Source organism: Jaculus jaculus, chromosome 9, assembly GCF_020740685.1.
Source record: "Jaculus jaculus isolate mJacJac1 chromosome 9, mJacJac1.mat.Y.cur, whole genome shotgun sequence".
In the NCBI taxonomy this organism is placed as follows: domain Eukaryota; kingdom Metazoa; phylum Chordata; class Mammalia; order Rodentia; family Dipodidae; genus Jaculus; species Jaculus jaculus.
In genome coordinates, this window is record NC_059110.1 from 123,267,840 (window position 1) to 123,282,622 (window position 14,783).

At 44.5% G+C, this 14,783-nt stretch overlaps 1 protein-coding gene across 2 annotated transcripts in view; it reads right to left on the bottom strand.

Moving 5' to 3' along the window:
* LOC101615430 (SAP30 binding protein) overlaps positions 1-14,783 on the bottom strand; it is a 38,653-nt gene that overhangs the window by 18,960 nt on the left and 4,910 nt on the right. Inside the window, exon 3 of one of the 2 annotated variants that reach the window (XM_004655185.2) lies at positions 12,268-12,315. The exons of the other annotated variant lie outside the window; for it this stretch is intronic. Coding sequence (XP_004655242.1) covers positions 12,268-12,315 — 48 coding nt within the window. The remainder of the gene's footprint in view (positions 1-12,267; positions 12,316-14,783) is intronic. 2 annotated transcript variants of the gene reach the window in all.

A 14,783-nucleotide genomic window follows, 5' to 3' on the forward strand; every position in this document is an offset into this window, starting at 1 on the left:
ACGTAATTATTTTGCATTGGGTTTTTGAGGTAGGGTCTCTTTCATGCACCACTATGCCCAGTTTTTTTTTTTAAATTATGCTGGGTATGGTGATACACACCTTTAATCCCAGAGAGACAGAGGTAGGAGGATCACTGGGAGTTCGAGGCCACCCTGAGACTACATAATGAATTTCAGGTCAGCCTGGAGTAGAGTGAGACCACCTCAAACCCCCCCCCCCAACACACACAATGAATACTCAAAGCTGGGTATAGTGGCTCACATCTGCAATTCCAGTACTCATGAAGCTTAGGCTGGAAGATTGCCAAAAATTCAAGGCTAGCCTGGGCTACAGAGGTCAAAACACTAAAATTTATACCAAACCAAATGAAAACAAAACAAAACAAAAACCTCCCACCAACAGAATCTTCACCATGGTCTCAAGGCTTATCAGATATTTCAGCCTTTTTACCCCTCCCCTCTCCATGAGAGGCCTATTCCCTACCCACCCCCACCTCTTCCTGTGCAGACCCAGACCCCAGACCTCAGCATGAAGCCTGTTCCAACCCTGCCTATTGGGTCGGTATGGGTGGACATACCATTCCATGTGGTACACTCAAACCTGCCTGGTCAGCCAGGCATGGTGGCTCACTCCTCTAATCCCAGCACTTGGGAGGCAGAGGTAGGAGGGTCACCATGAGTTCAAGGCCACCCTGAGACTACATAGTCAATTCCAGGTCAGCCTGGGCTAGAGTGAAACCCTACCTCGAAAAATCAAAAAACAAACAAACAAAAAAAGCTGCCTGGTCTATATCTGGTACTCAGACATTGATCTACAAGCAAATACCAGATATACCCCACTACCATTCAGTCTAGTGTGGGGATTCATGGGCTATCTGTAGCTGCCATGAGGTAACCCCCAAGCCCTGAACCTGTTCAACTCTAGTTTCAATATGTGGATTCACTGAGGTCACCAGAAGAGACACTAACAAAGGAGCTAGGTTTGCAATAAAAGGTTGACTTGGCATAGGAAGAAGGTACAGAGATACACCAAGGCTGAATTTTAAACCATCAACCTTCCCTCACTAATTTTTAATTAATTAATTTACTTACTTACTTAAAAGGCAGAAACTGCAGATCCACACACTACTTTGAGGACACCCTGAGATTACATAGTGAGTAATTCCAGGTCAGCCTGGACTAGAATGAAATGGCTCAACGGTTAAAGGTGAATGTTTGCAATGCCCAATGAACCTGGTTTGATTCCTTAACACCCCATCCTAGATGCAAAGTAGTGTATGCATCTGTGATCCATCCCCCTCACTCCCACACAATGGCACGCACACTCACAAATAGGTACAACAAAAACACCCTAGGGGGCCAGGCATGGTGGTGCATGCCTTTAATCCCAGCACTCAGGAGTAAGAAGTAGGAGGATCACTGTAAGTTCGAGGCCACCCTGAAACTACATAGTCAATTCCAGGTCAGCCTGAGCTAGATAGAGTGAGACCCCCACCTCAAAAAACTAAAAAACACAAAGGCTTTCTGAATGGATGTGAGTCACTAAGAAATCAGCAATTCTGCATTACTTTGCCCAAAGACCCTCAGCCTTCAGAAGAAAACACAGGTTTGATAGAGCCACCCCCATCTTCCCCGTGGTCTAGGTTTCAACCCCCACATACAAGCGCCCTGGAGAAAACCCATCACCAGTAATTTCCTTCAGTTGTATCCTGTGGGCCAGGACTGGCCCCCCTCCATGGGCATACTGCCCGTTCAGGGATGGAAACACAGCACTTATCAGAAAAATGGGCGGAAGTTGGTGGGGCCACCGTGGATGCACTAGAGTTGCCTTCGCTCCCAGGCGATCACGACTGCAAGGCTCAGCTCACTGAGCAGACCCAGAGAAGGCTTCTGCAGGAAGGGTTAAACTGGAGACCACCAAAAGAAATTAAGCCAGTTCTAGCATAGTCTTGTAGACTGAAGAAAAGGCAGGGAATGGGAGAAAGGAAATGACTCCTTTCTCTATTGAAAACTCTGGTTAAATCAGAGCCAGTGTGGTTCTGCCACATAAAACATGTTGTAACCAACCAGACTTGAATATCAACTCATAAGTCTGACCAGGAGCCATTTCCAAAGGGATTTTTGTACCTATTTCAAGTGTCATGTATACTTGATTCAAGACACTTGAGGATTTTCAGTTTTGTTTTTAATATTTTATTTTTATTTAGTTATTTGAAAGAGGGAAAGGGAGGGAGAGAGAGAGAGAATGGATGCACCAGAGCCTCTAGACACTGCAGAGAAACTCCAGACACATGCGTCCCTTATGCATTAGGCTAATGTGGGTCCTGGGGAATTGAACCTGGGTCCTTTGGCTCTGCAGGCAAATGCCTTAACCGCTAAGCCATCCCTCCAGCCTGATTTTCAGTTTTTTAAAAGTTGTAGAGAATTGTCAGAGAGACTATACCATTTCTTTCTCTTTTTATTTAATTTTTACTTATTTGCAAGCAGAGAGAGGGAAGGAGAGAGAGAGAGAGAGAGAGAGAGAGAGAGAGAGAGACTATGAATGGGTGCACCAGGTCCTCTAGCTACTGTAAACAAACTTCAGACACATGCACCACATTGTACATCTGGCTTTATGTGGGTGCTGGGGAATTGAACCGGGTCACACTGATGCTGCCATTGAACCATTGTATCTGAGGTCAGCACCAGCTGAGGTGTTACATTAACAATGGGACAGATTTTCCTGAAGTACTGAAAGCAGCAGAATTGGAGATGCAAATATACTGGCAGGAAGGAAATTCATTATTCTGGGGCCAGAAGGAATCCCAGTGTCTTTAAGGCAGATGTTGGGGGGATTTACCTAACTCAAATTTTAGGATTACTATGGAGCAAATTTCTTTGGAACTCAGAAATCACATGGCCATTTCAAGGAAAATGGGTTAAAGCACAGAACCAAGGTGGGAAGTGCTAGATCCCTTCGGACAGGCAGTTTTCTGCATCATATAATTTCAAAGAGATGAGTCCCAGCTGCAAAAGGAGGGGCCCAACCACTCCTCAGTAAACAATCCAAGGCATCTGGCCCCAAAAGGAAGGAGGCAAGTTGGGGCTTGCACGGCTGGTGGGAGGGCAGACCGCTGGCTCCCAGTAGCTTCTTCCCTGCTGTGGAACCACACACAAGTGGGTGGAGCCTCTGGCAGTTTCCACTTCACTATGCTCAGACCAAGTGCAGCCAAGATGGCCTCTCTGGCATTGTGGTGGAGCCAAGAAGAGGGTGAGAGACTTGTTCCCCTTCGCCTGAGCTCACAACAACCAGCAGTGATGACTTCCACAGCAGGGTTGGTGCAGACTCAGGAGGTCTGTGGAAGTGAGCAGGAAAATCATCTGGCTTGGATTTCTTCCACTGTGGACAACGAGTGACTTCCAGAGCCTTTCCTGTCTGTCTTCCTTCTGTTCTGATTGGGTCACCACACAAGGACAAGGCCCCACTAGGCCCCAGCGCCTGGGATGAGTTCTCCTGAGCATGTCTGCTCTACAAGCTTCTAGAAATCCCAGGTCTCCCACTCCTGCAAGGACAGCCTTGAAGGTCATCGTCACGCTGAGATCAGGAGGTGCCAGGTGCTAACTGCTCTCATAGTACTAAAAATCAAAGGCCAGTCTCCTTTTCTGGTCCTAAGGTATAGGTGACACATCTTGGGGCAGGTGGGGCGGTAAAATCAAGATGGAGGTAACAAACAGATAAACCTCTTGCATAGCCTTCTTCCCACACCCTGAACAGAGCTAGCTCACTAAAAATTAACATTCATGCTGGGCACGGTGGCTAGTGGGGCATACCTTTAATCCCAGCACTCGGGAGGCAGAGGTAGGAGAATTGCCATGAGTTTGAGGCCACCCTGAGAATACAGAGTGAATTCTAGGTCAGCCAGGGCTAGAATGAGACTCTACCTCAAAAAAACCAAAAACCAAAACATAAAAAACAACAAAAACCTGAACTTATAAAATAGAAAAATTAACATTCATTTAAGTCTCACAAAATTCCAAAGGCAAACGATATTAATCTCATTTTGCAGATGAGTAAAACTGAGATAAATACAATGAAGTGGCTTGCCTAGCAAATGGCAGCGTGGAACTTCAAACCCAAGTATGCCAGACTTCAGTTAAAATGGCTTCACAATTCTCATCTTGTCTCTTGAAAACAAGACGCTGCAAACAATAAACTTTAAACCACTGCCTGGGTAAAGTGACATCAGGACAAGGCAGAAAAGGACTTTTCAGGAATGACATTCTACCAGGTCATGGAGTACAGCAGGAGTGAAACCTCAACTTAGGAGGAAGACAGCCAGATTTATGACCTCCCAGCTCCGAGGATCAGAAGATGCTGCTCCAAGTGTACAGTGCCCCAGTGAGTAATATGTGAGTGGACTTGAAGGAAAGGGCTGGTCTTGAAGTCGTTAATCAACAAACAATGGGGGCTGTCACCCTGTCTTTAGCCTAGACTTCCGGGGACTCACAGAAAACCCACCAGATTCTTTTTTTTTTTTAAATATTTATTTATTTATTTATTTGAGAGCGACAGACACAGAAAGAAAGACAGATAGAGGGAGAGAGAGAGAACGGGCGCGCCAGGACTTCCAGCCTCTGCAAACGAACTCCAGATGCATGGGCCCCCTTGTGCATCTGGCTAACGTGGGACCTGGGGAACCGAGCCTCGAACCGGGGTCCTTAGGCTTCACAGGCAAGCGCTTAACCGCTAAGCCATCTCTCCAGCCCCAAATCCACCAGATTCTTTTTTTTTTTTAATTTTTATTTATTTATTTGAGAGCAACAGACATAGAGAGAAAGACAGATAGAGGGAGAGAGAGAGAATGGGCGCGCCAGGGCTTTCAGCCTCTGCAAACAAACTCCAGACGCGTGCGCCCCCTTGTGCATCTGGCTAACGTGGGACCTGGGGAACTGAGCCTCGAACCGGGGTCCTTAGGCTTCATAGGCAAGCACTTAACCGCTAAGCCATCTCTCCAGCCCACCCACCAGATTCTTAATCATACTTAAGCTCTCTTCTCTTTCTGGGTGAACGACCATGTTGGCTTCACTGAGACAGGGAGCTTCAAGATACTACTTTTTCTGACCTGATCTGTGTAAAGACTATGGAAGGTTTCCCATTCAGAAGAGAACCTCCCTGGAGAGACTCCATGCACTGCACTGCGCGACAACTATACAAATACACTTAGGTCTGGCTACTGTCATGTACTGATTCTGGATTAAACCAGAGCTGAAGAAAACGTGAGTATGAAGGCACCAATGTGAAGCAGTGTGGTGCTCATGTTTCAGTCTCTGCTAGAGCAAAAGGCGGTACAGTGGCTCAGTCAGTAAAGTGCTTGCCATACAAGCATGAGGTCCTGAGTTTGGATCCCCAGAACTTATGTAAAAGCTTGGCACAGGGCTGGAGAGATGGCTCAGCGGTTTAAGGTGCTTGCCTGCATTGCATGTAAAGGCTAACAACCTGTGTTCTATTCCCTAGTACTCATGTAAAGCCAGTCTCACAACGTGACACATACATCTGGAGTTTAGTGGCAAGATGCCCTGGCGTGCTCATATTCTCTCTCCTTGAAAATAAATTAATTAAAAGCCTGGCACAGTGACTTATCCCTATAATAGTGCTAAAGAAGTAGAGACAGGATCCCTGGGCTTGTGGGCTAGCTAGCCTAGCCCAATCAGTGAGCTCCAGGTTCACTGAAAAACCCTGTCTTGGGCTGGAGAGACTGCTTAGCGGTTAAGACACTTGCCTGTGAAGCTTAAGGACCCAGGTTCAATTCTCCATGTCCCAGGTGCCAGCTGCAAATAGTAGCACATGTGTCTGGGAGTTCATTTCACAGTGGCTAGAGGTTCTGGTGAACCCATTCTCTCTCTCCCCTCTGTGTCTAATAAATAATAAAAATATTAAAAAAATTAAAGCTAGGTGTGGTGGCACACACTAGGAGGATTGATCATCTTGAGTTCAAAGCCACCCTGAGACTATAGTGAATTTCAGGTCAGCCTGGGCTAGAGTAAAACTCTATCTCGAATCCCCCTCCACACACAGAGGGAGGTAGGGAGGGAAGGGGGAGAGACAGAGAGAAAGAGAGTGACAGAAAATAAAATAAAAATGCTGTCTCAAAAAAGTAAGATAACATCATAAGAGGAGGAAAAGACCATGACATCAAAATAAAAGAGACTGATTGAGATGGAAAGGGGATATGATGGAGAATGGAATTTCAAAGGGGAAAGTGGCGTGGGGGAGGGTATTACCATGCGATACTTTTTATAATCATGGAAAATGTTAATAAAAATTGAGGGGAAAAAAAAGTAAGATAAGCCAGGCATGGTGGCACAGACCTTTAATCCAGCACTTGGGAGGCAGAGGTAGGGGGATCACCATGAGTTAGAGGCCACCCTGAGACTACATAGTGAATTCCAGGTCAGTCTAGACTACAGTGAGATCCTACCTTGAACAACAATAAAGAAAGTAAGATGGAGAACAGTTGAAGAAGGCACACAATGTCAACCACTTGAACCCCTCCCCCAAACACACCACAAACATACACACTCAAAAAAGTTTAAAGGGATAGAGAGATGGCTCAGCAGTTAAAGGTGCTTGCTTGTAAAGTCTGTTGGCCTGGGTTTGACTCCCCAGTACCCATGTGAAGACAGATGCACGAAGTGGTGCATACATCTGGTGTGCATTTGCAGTGACAAGAGACTGACGTGCCCATACATATTTACACACTTACATACATGCACATTTTTTGAAGATGTGATCTTGCTACAGTTTGACAGTAAAAATAAACACTATGGGCTGGAGAGATGGCTTAGTGGTTAAGGCATTCATTTGTGAAGCCTAAGACCCAGGTTCAATTCCACAGTACCCATATAAAATAAGCCAGATGCACATGGTAGTGCATACATCTAGAGTTCATTTGCAATGGCTGGAAGCCCTCATGTGCCCACTCTCTCTCTTCCCCCTCTCTCTGCCTTTTTCTCAAATAAATAACTAAAAAAAAGTTTAAAAATAAACAATATGAAAATAAAACTCAGAGGGTAAGCACCAGAAGAAAAAAAAAAAACACACACACATATCGTCCATGTAAAAGAAATGATCCAAATTTCTGGTCTACAAGTTTACTTTTGCTCTCCTACCCTGAAAAGTAATTCTTGGCTTTCAGAGTTGTCCAGAAGCATAGCAACAAAGAGACACAAATGGTCTGTTGCCAATGCTGTAAATGTACTCATGGTTCCTGCCTAACCATTCTTCGATACCAGGATGATTAGAACTCTGTCACTTTTTATAAAAAGCCACCATCTGCTTTGGACTTTAGTCATGAAGGTATAGTAAGCTCACCCAGAGCCTGACAAAAAAACCTTTTGCCCATGCAAAGATGTTGCAAAGCCAGCAGGTTCCAGTGTTTTAACTTGTGTGGTTAATGATGAAAACACATGATTTGAACCTATAGAGCTGCCCACATGCAACTGCCCTGTTCCTAAAAGCCATTCCTAAGATCAGAAGTTACAACAAACCCTGGAAAGTAAGCTCCACAGGCAGTTTTCATGGTCTAGATTTTTGACTCTGATATGTCAAGAGGACCAGTAATAATAATAGTAAGGACTTGCCAGGTGTGGTGGCGCACGCCTTTAATCCTAGCACTTGGGAGGCAGAGGTAGGAGGATTGCAGTGAGTTCAAGTCCACCCTGAGACTACAGAGTGAATTCCAGGTCAGGTTGGGCTAGAGTGTGACCCTGCCTCAAAAATACATAAGTAAAAATAGTAAGGACTTGGGAGAGGGAATGGAGAAACAATTAAGTCATATCTGCCCAACACAGATCCTTCATCTACACTGAGGCAGTAACACAGTAACTACTGAGGAACCTGGACTCTCTTCAGGGAAAGCAGAGCCAGGGGAGGCAGAGAACCATTCACCTGGCTGAACTGTGCCCATAGGGGAGGGCCCTTGAGGTTTCACATTCCCCCACACCCAACTCAAGGATACTATGACAGCTCCCAAAGGCTGCATCAAAGCACCCTACGGGATGGCAGCTAACTCACAAAGGTGCCACTAGGATATCCTGGCTTGAAGCTATAAACTCCATATTTTAGTCCCTCTTTTAAACACTAAGAATCATTTTTTAAACATTTTATTTATTTGAGAGAGACAGAATGGACATGCCAAGGCCTCTAGCTGCTGCAGCAAAAAAAACTCCAGATACAAGTGCCACCTTGTGCATCTGGCTTATGTGGGTCCTGGGAAGTTGAACCTGGTCCTTAGGTTTTGCAGGCAAGCACCTTAACTGCTAAGCTATCTCTCCAGTCCTAGACTTGCTGTTTTTTTTCGAGGTAGGGTTCCACTCTAGCCCAGGCTGACCTGGAATTCACTATGTAGTCTCAGGGTGGCCTCAAACTCATGGTGATCCTCATACCTCTGCCTCCTAAGTGCTGGAATTAAAGGCATGTTCCACCACACCCAGCTTCCCTAGAATTGTTTTTTGAAACAGAGTCTCAAAAAGACAGTTTGGGATAGTCCAAACCCAACCTCAGGGTAGCCTACAACTTGCTATATAGACTAGAGTGGACTCGAGTTCATGTTCTTCCTGCCTTACCCTTCTGGGTGCAGAACCCATCTTGGGATCTTGGAATCTTTGGGGGCTGGAGATATGGCTCAGTGGTTAAGAGTGTTTGATGATTAAGCATAAAAGCCTTTCCACCCAGAGACCAAGTTTGACTCCTTAGAACCTACACAAAAGGCCAGGCATGGCTACACCATGTCTACAAGAGCCCAGAGACTGGAAAATCTCTAGGGCTCACAGAACAGCAGCAGCTATGGGTTGAGGGAGAGACCCCATCTCATGGAAACAGCCGGATGAATATAAGATACCTGATGTTCTCCTCTGACCTCTGCATGCACCCACAGGGCATGCACATATGTATGCACATGTAACTATATCATACACACACACAAAAAAAAAAAAAAGTTTTCTTTTGAGCCAGGCGTGGTAGCACACGCCTTTAATCCCAGCACTCGGGAGGCAGAGGTAGAAGGATCACCGTGAGTTCAAGGCCACCCTGAGACTATACAGTTAATTACAGGTCAGCCTGGACCAGAGTGAGACCCTACGTTGAAAAACAAAAACAAACAAAAAGTTTTCTTTTACTTAAGGATCATACACACCTTTTCCAAAAATGCCAGAACAATTTTCCCTACCCAGTGTTAGCTCCTTGACCCAGAGACACTACTTTGTTTTGACAGATGCTGGTTTCTTGCACCAGATTCTTTTCATAGATTAGAGCCTGGACCAAAGGTTTCAGGGAGGCAGCAATCTCAGCCCCTCACAGCCGGCTGGCAACTGACTGCTCCATCTTTCTTGTTCCAGATCATCTATCCACATTTGTTTTAAAAGGAAGGGTGTGTCAGGGACAGTAAGTGGAAATACCTCTATCCACAGGAACTGTAGGAGTGGAGAAAAAAATAAACAAGAGAAAACGTTCCAGGGTATTAGAGGCCAAACACGGACAGAAGTGAGAAGCAAAGTGGGGTGCTCTTATACCAAAGGTAAACAGTTGAGGATAACACTTGAGCCAGGAGGTGCCCCTTCCCTGAAGTGAGGCCCTGTTAGAGAACTGCCACTGCTAAACCTAACCTGTTCTAGAGCAGCAGCGCCACCTTCTGTTGAATAATCAAAGCACAGAAAAGTTAGGGGCTTACAGAAGATGCTAGTGAAAAAGAAACCATGGACGTGCCTAACTATCCAGCTTCCTGTGGAATGCTCAGTCACCTCTGACCTCTTTTCAGCACCTTCAGAGCCATCCCAAACTGCAGGGCAAGGCTAAACACTCACTGTAGAGGTGGGCCTGGAGTTAACATCTCTTACCCAAATACCCAAATGGAGCCCTTTGCACTCATAAGTAACCCCTACTGTCACAGTGGTCAAATTTACAATGGTGAATACTTGTAATTCAAGCACTCAGAAGCTGAGGCAGGAGGTTAGAGAAAGAGGCCAGTCTTCTATATAATGAGACCTTGTCTCACAAAACAGATTAACAAAATAAACAAGTGCAATTTATTTATTGCACAGCCTTGGTACTTTTTTTTTTCTCATTTTTTTGAGGTAAGGTCTCGCTTTAGCCCAGGCTGACCTGGAATTCACTATGTAGTCTCGGTGGCCTCGAACTCTTAGCAATCCTTGATCCTCGTACCTCTGCCTCCCGAGTGCTAGGATTAAAGGCGTGCGCCACCACACCTGGCTAGTCTTCATACTTTTTAAAGTCAGTTACTAATAACTTCAAAGGAACATTCAGCCTTACTTATCTACCATGACAAAGTCCTTTCCCAAAAGGTTCCCAGGGAATACTTTGGGGTAGCCCAAACCCAACCCTGAACTTAGAACATCCATGACAAATGGTCTCTTAAAGCTCATGTGAAAAACTCCCACAAACCTTCCACATGAAGCAATTCAACTCAGTTTGGCTAAAGACTTCAGAAAGCTCTTTCTTATGTGAAGGCAAATGTCTTCCCTGTAAAGGTGTACTGCCTCATGAGCTGCACCTAGCTACCACCATCTTTCCCTCCTAAACCTTCACCAGTTTTCAAATACTTCACCCAAAACACAGTGCAACAAATTGAATGCAATAGCTTTGAGAATCTAGCTGTCTTATATTACATAGTACAATGAAGAGACTTGTCAATGATAATCATTCTTCCTACTATTTTCTCTTAGAAATCGTTTATTATGGCAATATGCAATGGGTTCAATTTTATTTTAAAATATGTATCAACTTTCCTTAGGTTTTTCTTTTCTTTTTAGTTTTTCGAGGTAGCATCTTACTCTATCCCAGGCTGACCTGGAATTCACTCTGTAGTCTCTAACCCTATCTCTGCCTCCCAAGTGCTGGGATTAAAGGCGTATGCCACCATGCCTGGCTATTTTTTGGTTTTTCGAGGTATGGCCTTGCCTAGGCTAACCTGGAATTCACTATGTAGTTTCAGGCTGGCCTTGAACTCATGGAGATCCTCCTTTTTCTGCCTCCCAAGTGCTGGGATTAAAGGCGTGTGCCACCATGCCCGGCATTTCCTGTTCTTTTTTTTTTTTTTTTTAAGATATATTTTATTTATTTGAGAGAGAGAGAGACAGAGACAGAAAAAGAAAGATGGAGAGACAGAGAGAATGGGCATGTCAGTGACCCTAGCCACTGCAAACAAACTCCAGATGCTTGCACCATCTTGTGCATCTGGCTTATGTGGGTCCTGGGGAATCAAACCTGAGTCCTTTGGGTTTGCAAGCAAGCACCTTAACCACTAAGCTATACCTCCAGCTCCAGCCTTTTCTTTTCTTTTCTTTTTTTTTTAATGTTTTTATTTATTTGAGAGAGAGACAGACAGAGACAGGGAAAGAGTGTTTCTTCAGTTTTTATGCTCTATCTTGGTTTGTTCAAAGCTGGGTCTCACTCTAGCCCAAACTGATCTGGAACACTATGTAGCCCAGGCTGGCCTTGAATTTACAGCAACCCTCCTACCTCAGTCTCAGTTCTGGGATTGAAGGCATGAGTTGCCATGCCCAGCTTCTTTCTCTTTCTCCCTCATTCCTTCTCCCTTCTTTGAGACTGGCCTCAAACTCTATAGCTAAGACTAGCCTTGAACTCTTGTTCACCTGCCTCTGCCTCACATGTGCTAGAATTATAGGTATGTGTCCTCACATCTGACTCTCAGTTTTAACTTCTAAGAATAAAGATCAACAGATAAAGCCAAAGTGAGCAAAAGCTCTTTGGGATCTTCAATTTTTAGTTATGTAATAAAACTAGGTTTTGGGACTCAAACATGTCTCAGTCTCTCTCAGACATGGTTTCACCTGCAGTCCAGGCCGACTTGCACTCACTATGTAGACCAGGCTGACCTTAAACTCATGGTGATTGCGCCTTAGCCTCCTGGGTATTAGGATTACATCATGAGCCAGGCATGGTGGTGTACACCTTTAATCCCAGCACTGGGGAGGCAGAGGTAGGAGGATTACTGTGAGTTTGAGGCCAGTCTGGTACTACAGAGTTCCAGGCCAGCCCAGGCTACAGTAAGACTCTACCTTGAAAAATAAAAAAACAAACAAAAAAAGAAACAGTATGAGCCACCACTCCTGGCATGAGGTTCTGTCATTATAAATGTCTATGTTGTTGCATGTTAGTGGCACAGTTCTTGACCCAACATATGAACTGAACTGTAATGTTAAAAAGCCTTGATTGCATCCAGCCACCCCTCCACAGCCAACACCAAATACCTTTGGGTCATCAGCCTCAGGTTTTTCAGTCTCTGAATCGTCATCTTCCTACAAGACAAAGAATTTAGAGAATTAAACTTAAAAGGTGTGAGCCTGAGAGATCTCACATGCATAACCAGGGGTTGGAGCAAAAGCCCATTTACCCAGCTGGGGTCATCCCACCAGGAACCCCTTCCCTACTGCATTAGCTACAACCACAAAAAGAGAAGGAAAAAGGAGATGTTGTGGAGTGAAGGATATACATCTGCAGCTTAAAAACAAGCTGTTGCACTGGTGCCATAGTCTGCATCAATGAAAGTCCTCAGGGTGGAAATCACATGAAAACTAGGGACGATGCAATATGCTTCAGAAAAGGGTAAGATCAGGCCACAGAACAAAACAGTGTCGCCACTGAAATATCAATTACTTAAAACTAGGACTATGCCACTTTTTGCCCTTTGTCTCTCATAGCCACAGGTATACATCAGACTGTACCTACCACTACACTACTCAACATCTAAGTGCTAGGCCACACTCACACACATCGGCACCCCAGTGGCATTTACACTAACATGAACACAGGGAAGTGGTATCAAATGACCAGAGAAAGTGACCCAGGTCAGCCTTTGTTTTCATTATTGCCATTGCCCCATTGTTCCCAGCTCTGTCTATTGTCCAAATAAGGCCTATCCACTTAAAGAACCATGGGGTACCCCAGTCTCCAAAGCAAACCTACGACTCAACTCAAAACTAATGCAAGGAGGTCAAAAGATGAGGCGCAGATGCCACATCAGCTATCCTATAAGCTAGCAAAATCCATATCACTTCTGTCACCTGCACACTCCCAGTACATGAAAAGCCTTTAATTAAATGTCCAGAAATAACTGGTTTTACTTTAAAGTGTTACTTTTTCCAAAGAGCTCTAATTTAACCCAAATATGACACAGCACTCCAGATGTTAGTAAATATCAGCTAAGCATGAAAAGATGTACTGATGGTTTAGAAAGAACCGCCCCTCATGATGCCAGAAAAGCAAATGCTTTCAATGCGATCTGCACAGCCTCCTTCAGATGAAAGCATCTAGCCAGGATGGGCTCAGCAGAATACACTCAGCTCAGAATGTCTCTATGGGGATCTGACAAGAGCACTTGACTACAATATGAAAGAGCTCAAACAGGAGAAAAAGCCAAAGCAAGTATGGATCAGTATTTCAATAACACACTGACAATGTGAGTTTAAAAATTCTGGATTGTAAGACGATATGTATGTATTGGAGAAAAGTCAAAAAAGAACCTACAGGGCTGGAAAGATGGCTTAGCAGTTAAGGCGCTTGCCTGCAAAGTCAAAGGACCCAGGCTCAACTCCCCAGGAACCAAGTAAGTCAGATGTAAAAGGGGGTGCACGCATCTGGAGTGGCTGGAGGCCCTAGTGTGCCCATTCTCTCTCTCAAATAAATAAATAAAAATAAAATATTTAACAACTAAAAAGAACCTACAAAATCTTTTTTATTTTTTTTTGAGACAAGGTCTCATGTAGCCCAGGCTGGCCTCAAACTCACTCTGTAGCCAAGAGTGACCTTGAATTTATCTTCTTGCCTTCACCCCTCCCCTCAGAGCTAGATTACAGACATGTGAAACCATGCCTGGTATATACAGCAGTGGTGGTTGAACCTAGGGCTTTATGCATGCTAGGAAGGCACTCTGCCAAGCTCACAAAAGTTTTCTAAAAAACTTCACTCAAGGGCTGGAGAGATGGCTTAGCGGTTAAGCGCTTGCCTGTGAAGCCTAAGGACCCCAGTTCAAGGCTCGATTACCCAGGACCCACGTTAGCCAGATGCACAAGGGGGCGCACACGTCTGGAGTTCGTTTGCAGTGGCTGCAAGCCCTGGCACGCCCATTCTTTCTTTCTCTCTCTCTCCTCTTCCTCTCTGTCACTCTCAAATAAATAAATAAATAAACAAAAAAAAATTAAAAAAAAAAACTTCACTTAAATCTAAATTATAAGCATTAATAGCTGGGCCTAAAGACATGAAAAAATTCTCATAAAAGAGTATAAAACAGGGCTGGGGAAATGGCTTAGCAGTTAAGGCATTTGCCTGCAAAGCCTAATGACCCTGGTTCAATTCCCCAGGGCCCATGTAAGCCAGATGTACAAGGTGGCACATGCATCTGGAGTTCATTTGCAGTGGCTAAAGGCCCTGGTGCACTCATTCTCTTTCTCTCTATCTGCCTCTACTTCTTTCTTAAATAAATAAATAAATAGTATAAACACAGAATACAGGGCTGGAGAGATGGCTTAGTGGTTAAGATGCTTGCCTGTGAAGCATAAGGACCCATGCTCAACTCTCCAGATCCCATGTAAGCCAGACAGGCAAGGTGATGCAAGCACACACAAGGTTGCATATGTGCATGTGTCTGGAGCCCCTGGTGCACTAATTCTCTCTCTCACAACAAAAAATAAAGTAAATAAAAATAAAATAATATACACAATACATTTCTGCTTAACTTGGAAAGTATTTTATTTGCTTTTGTTTGTAA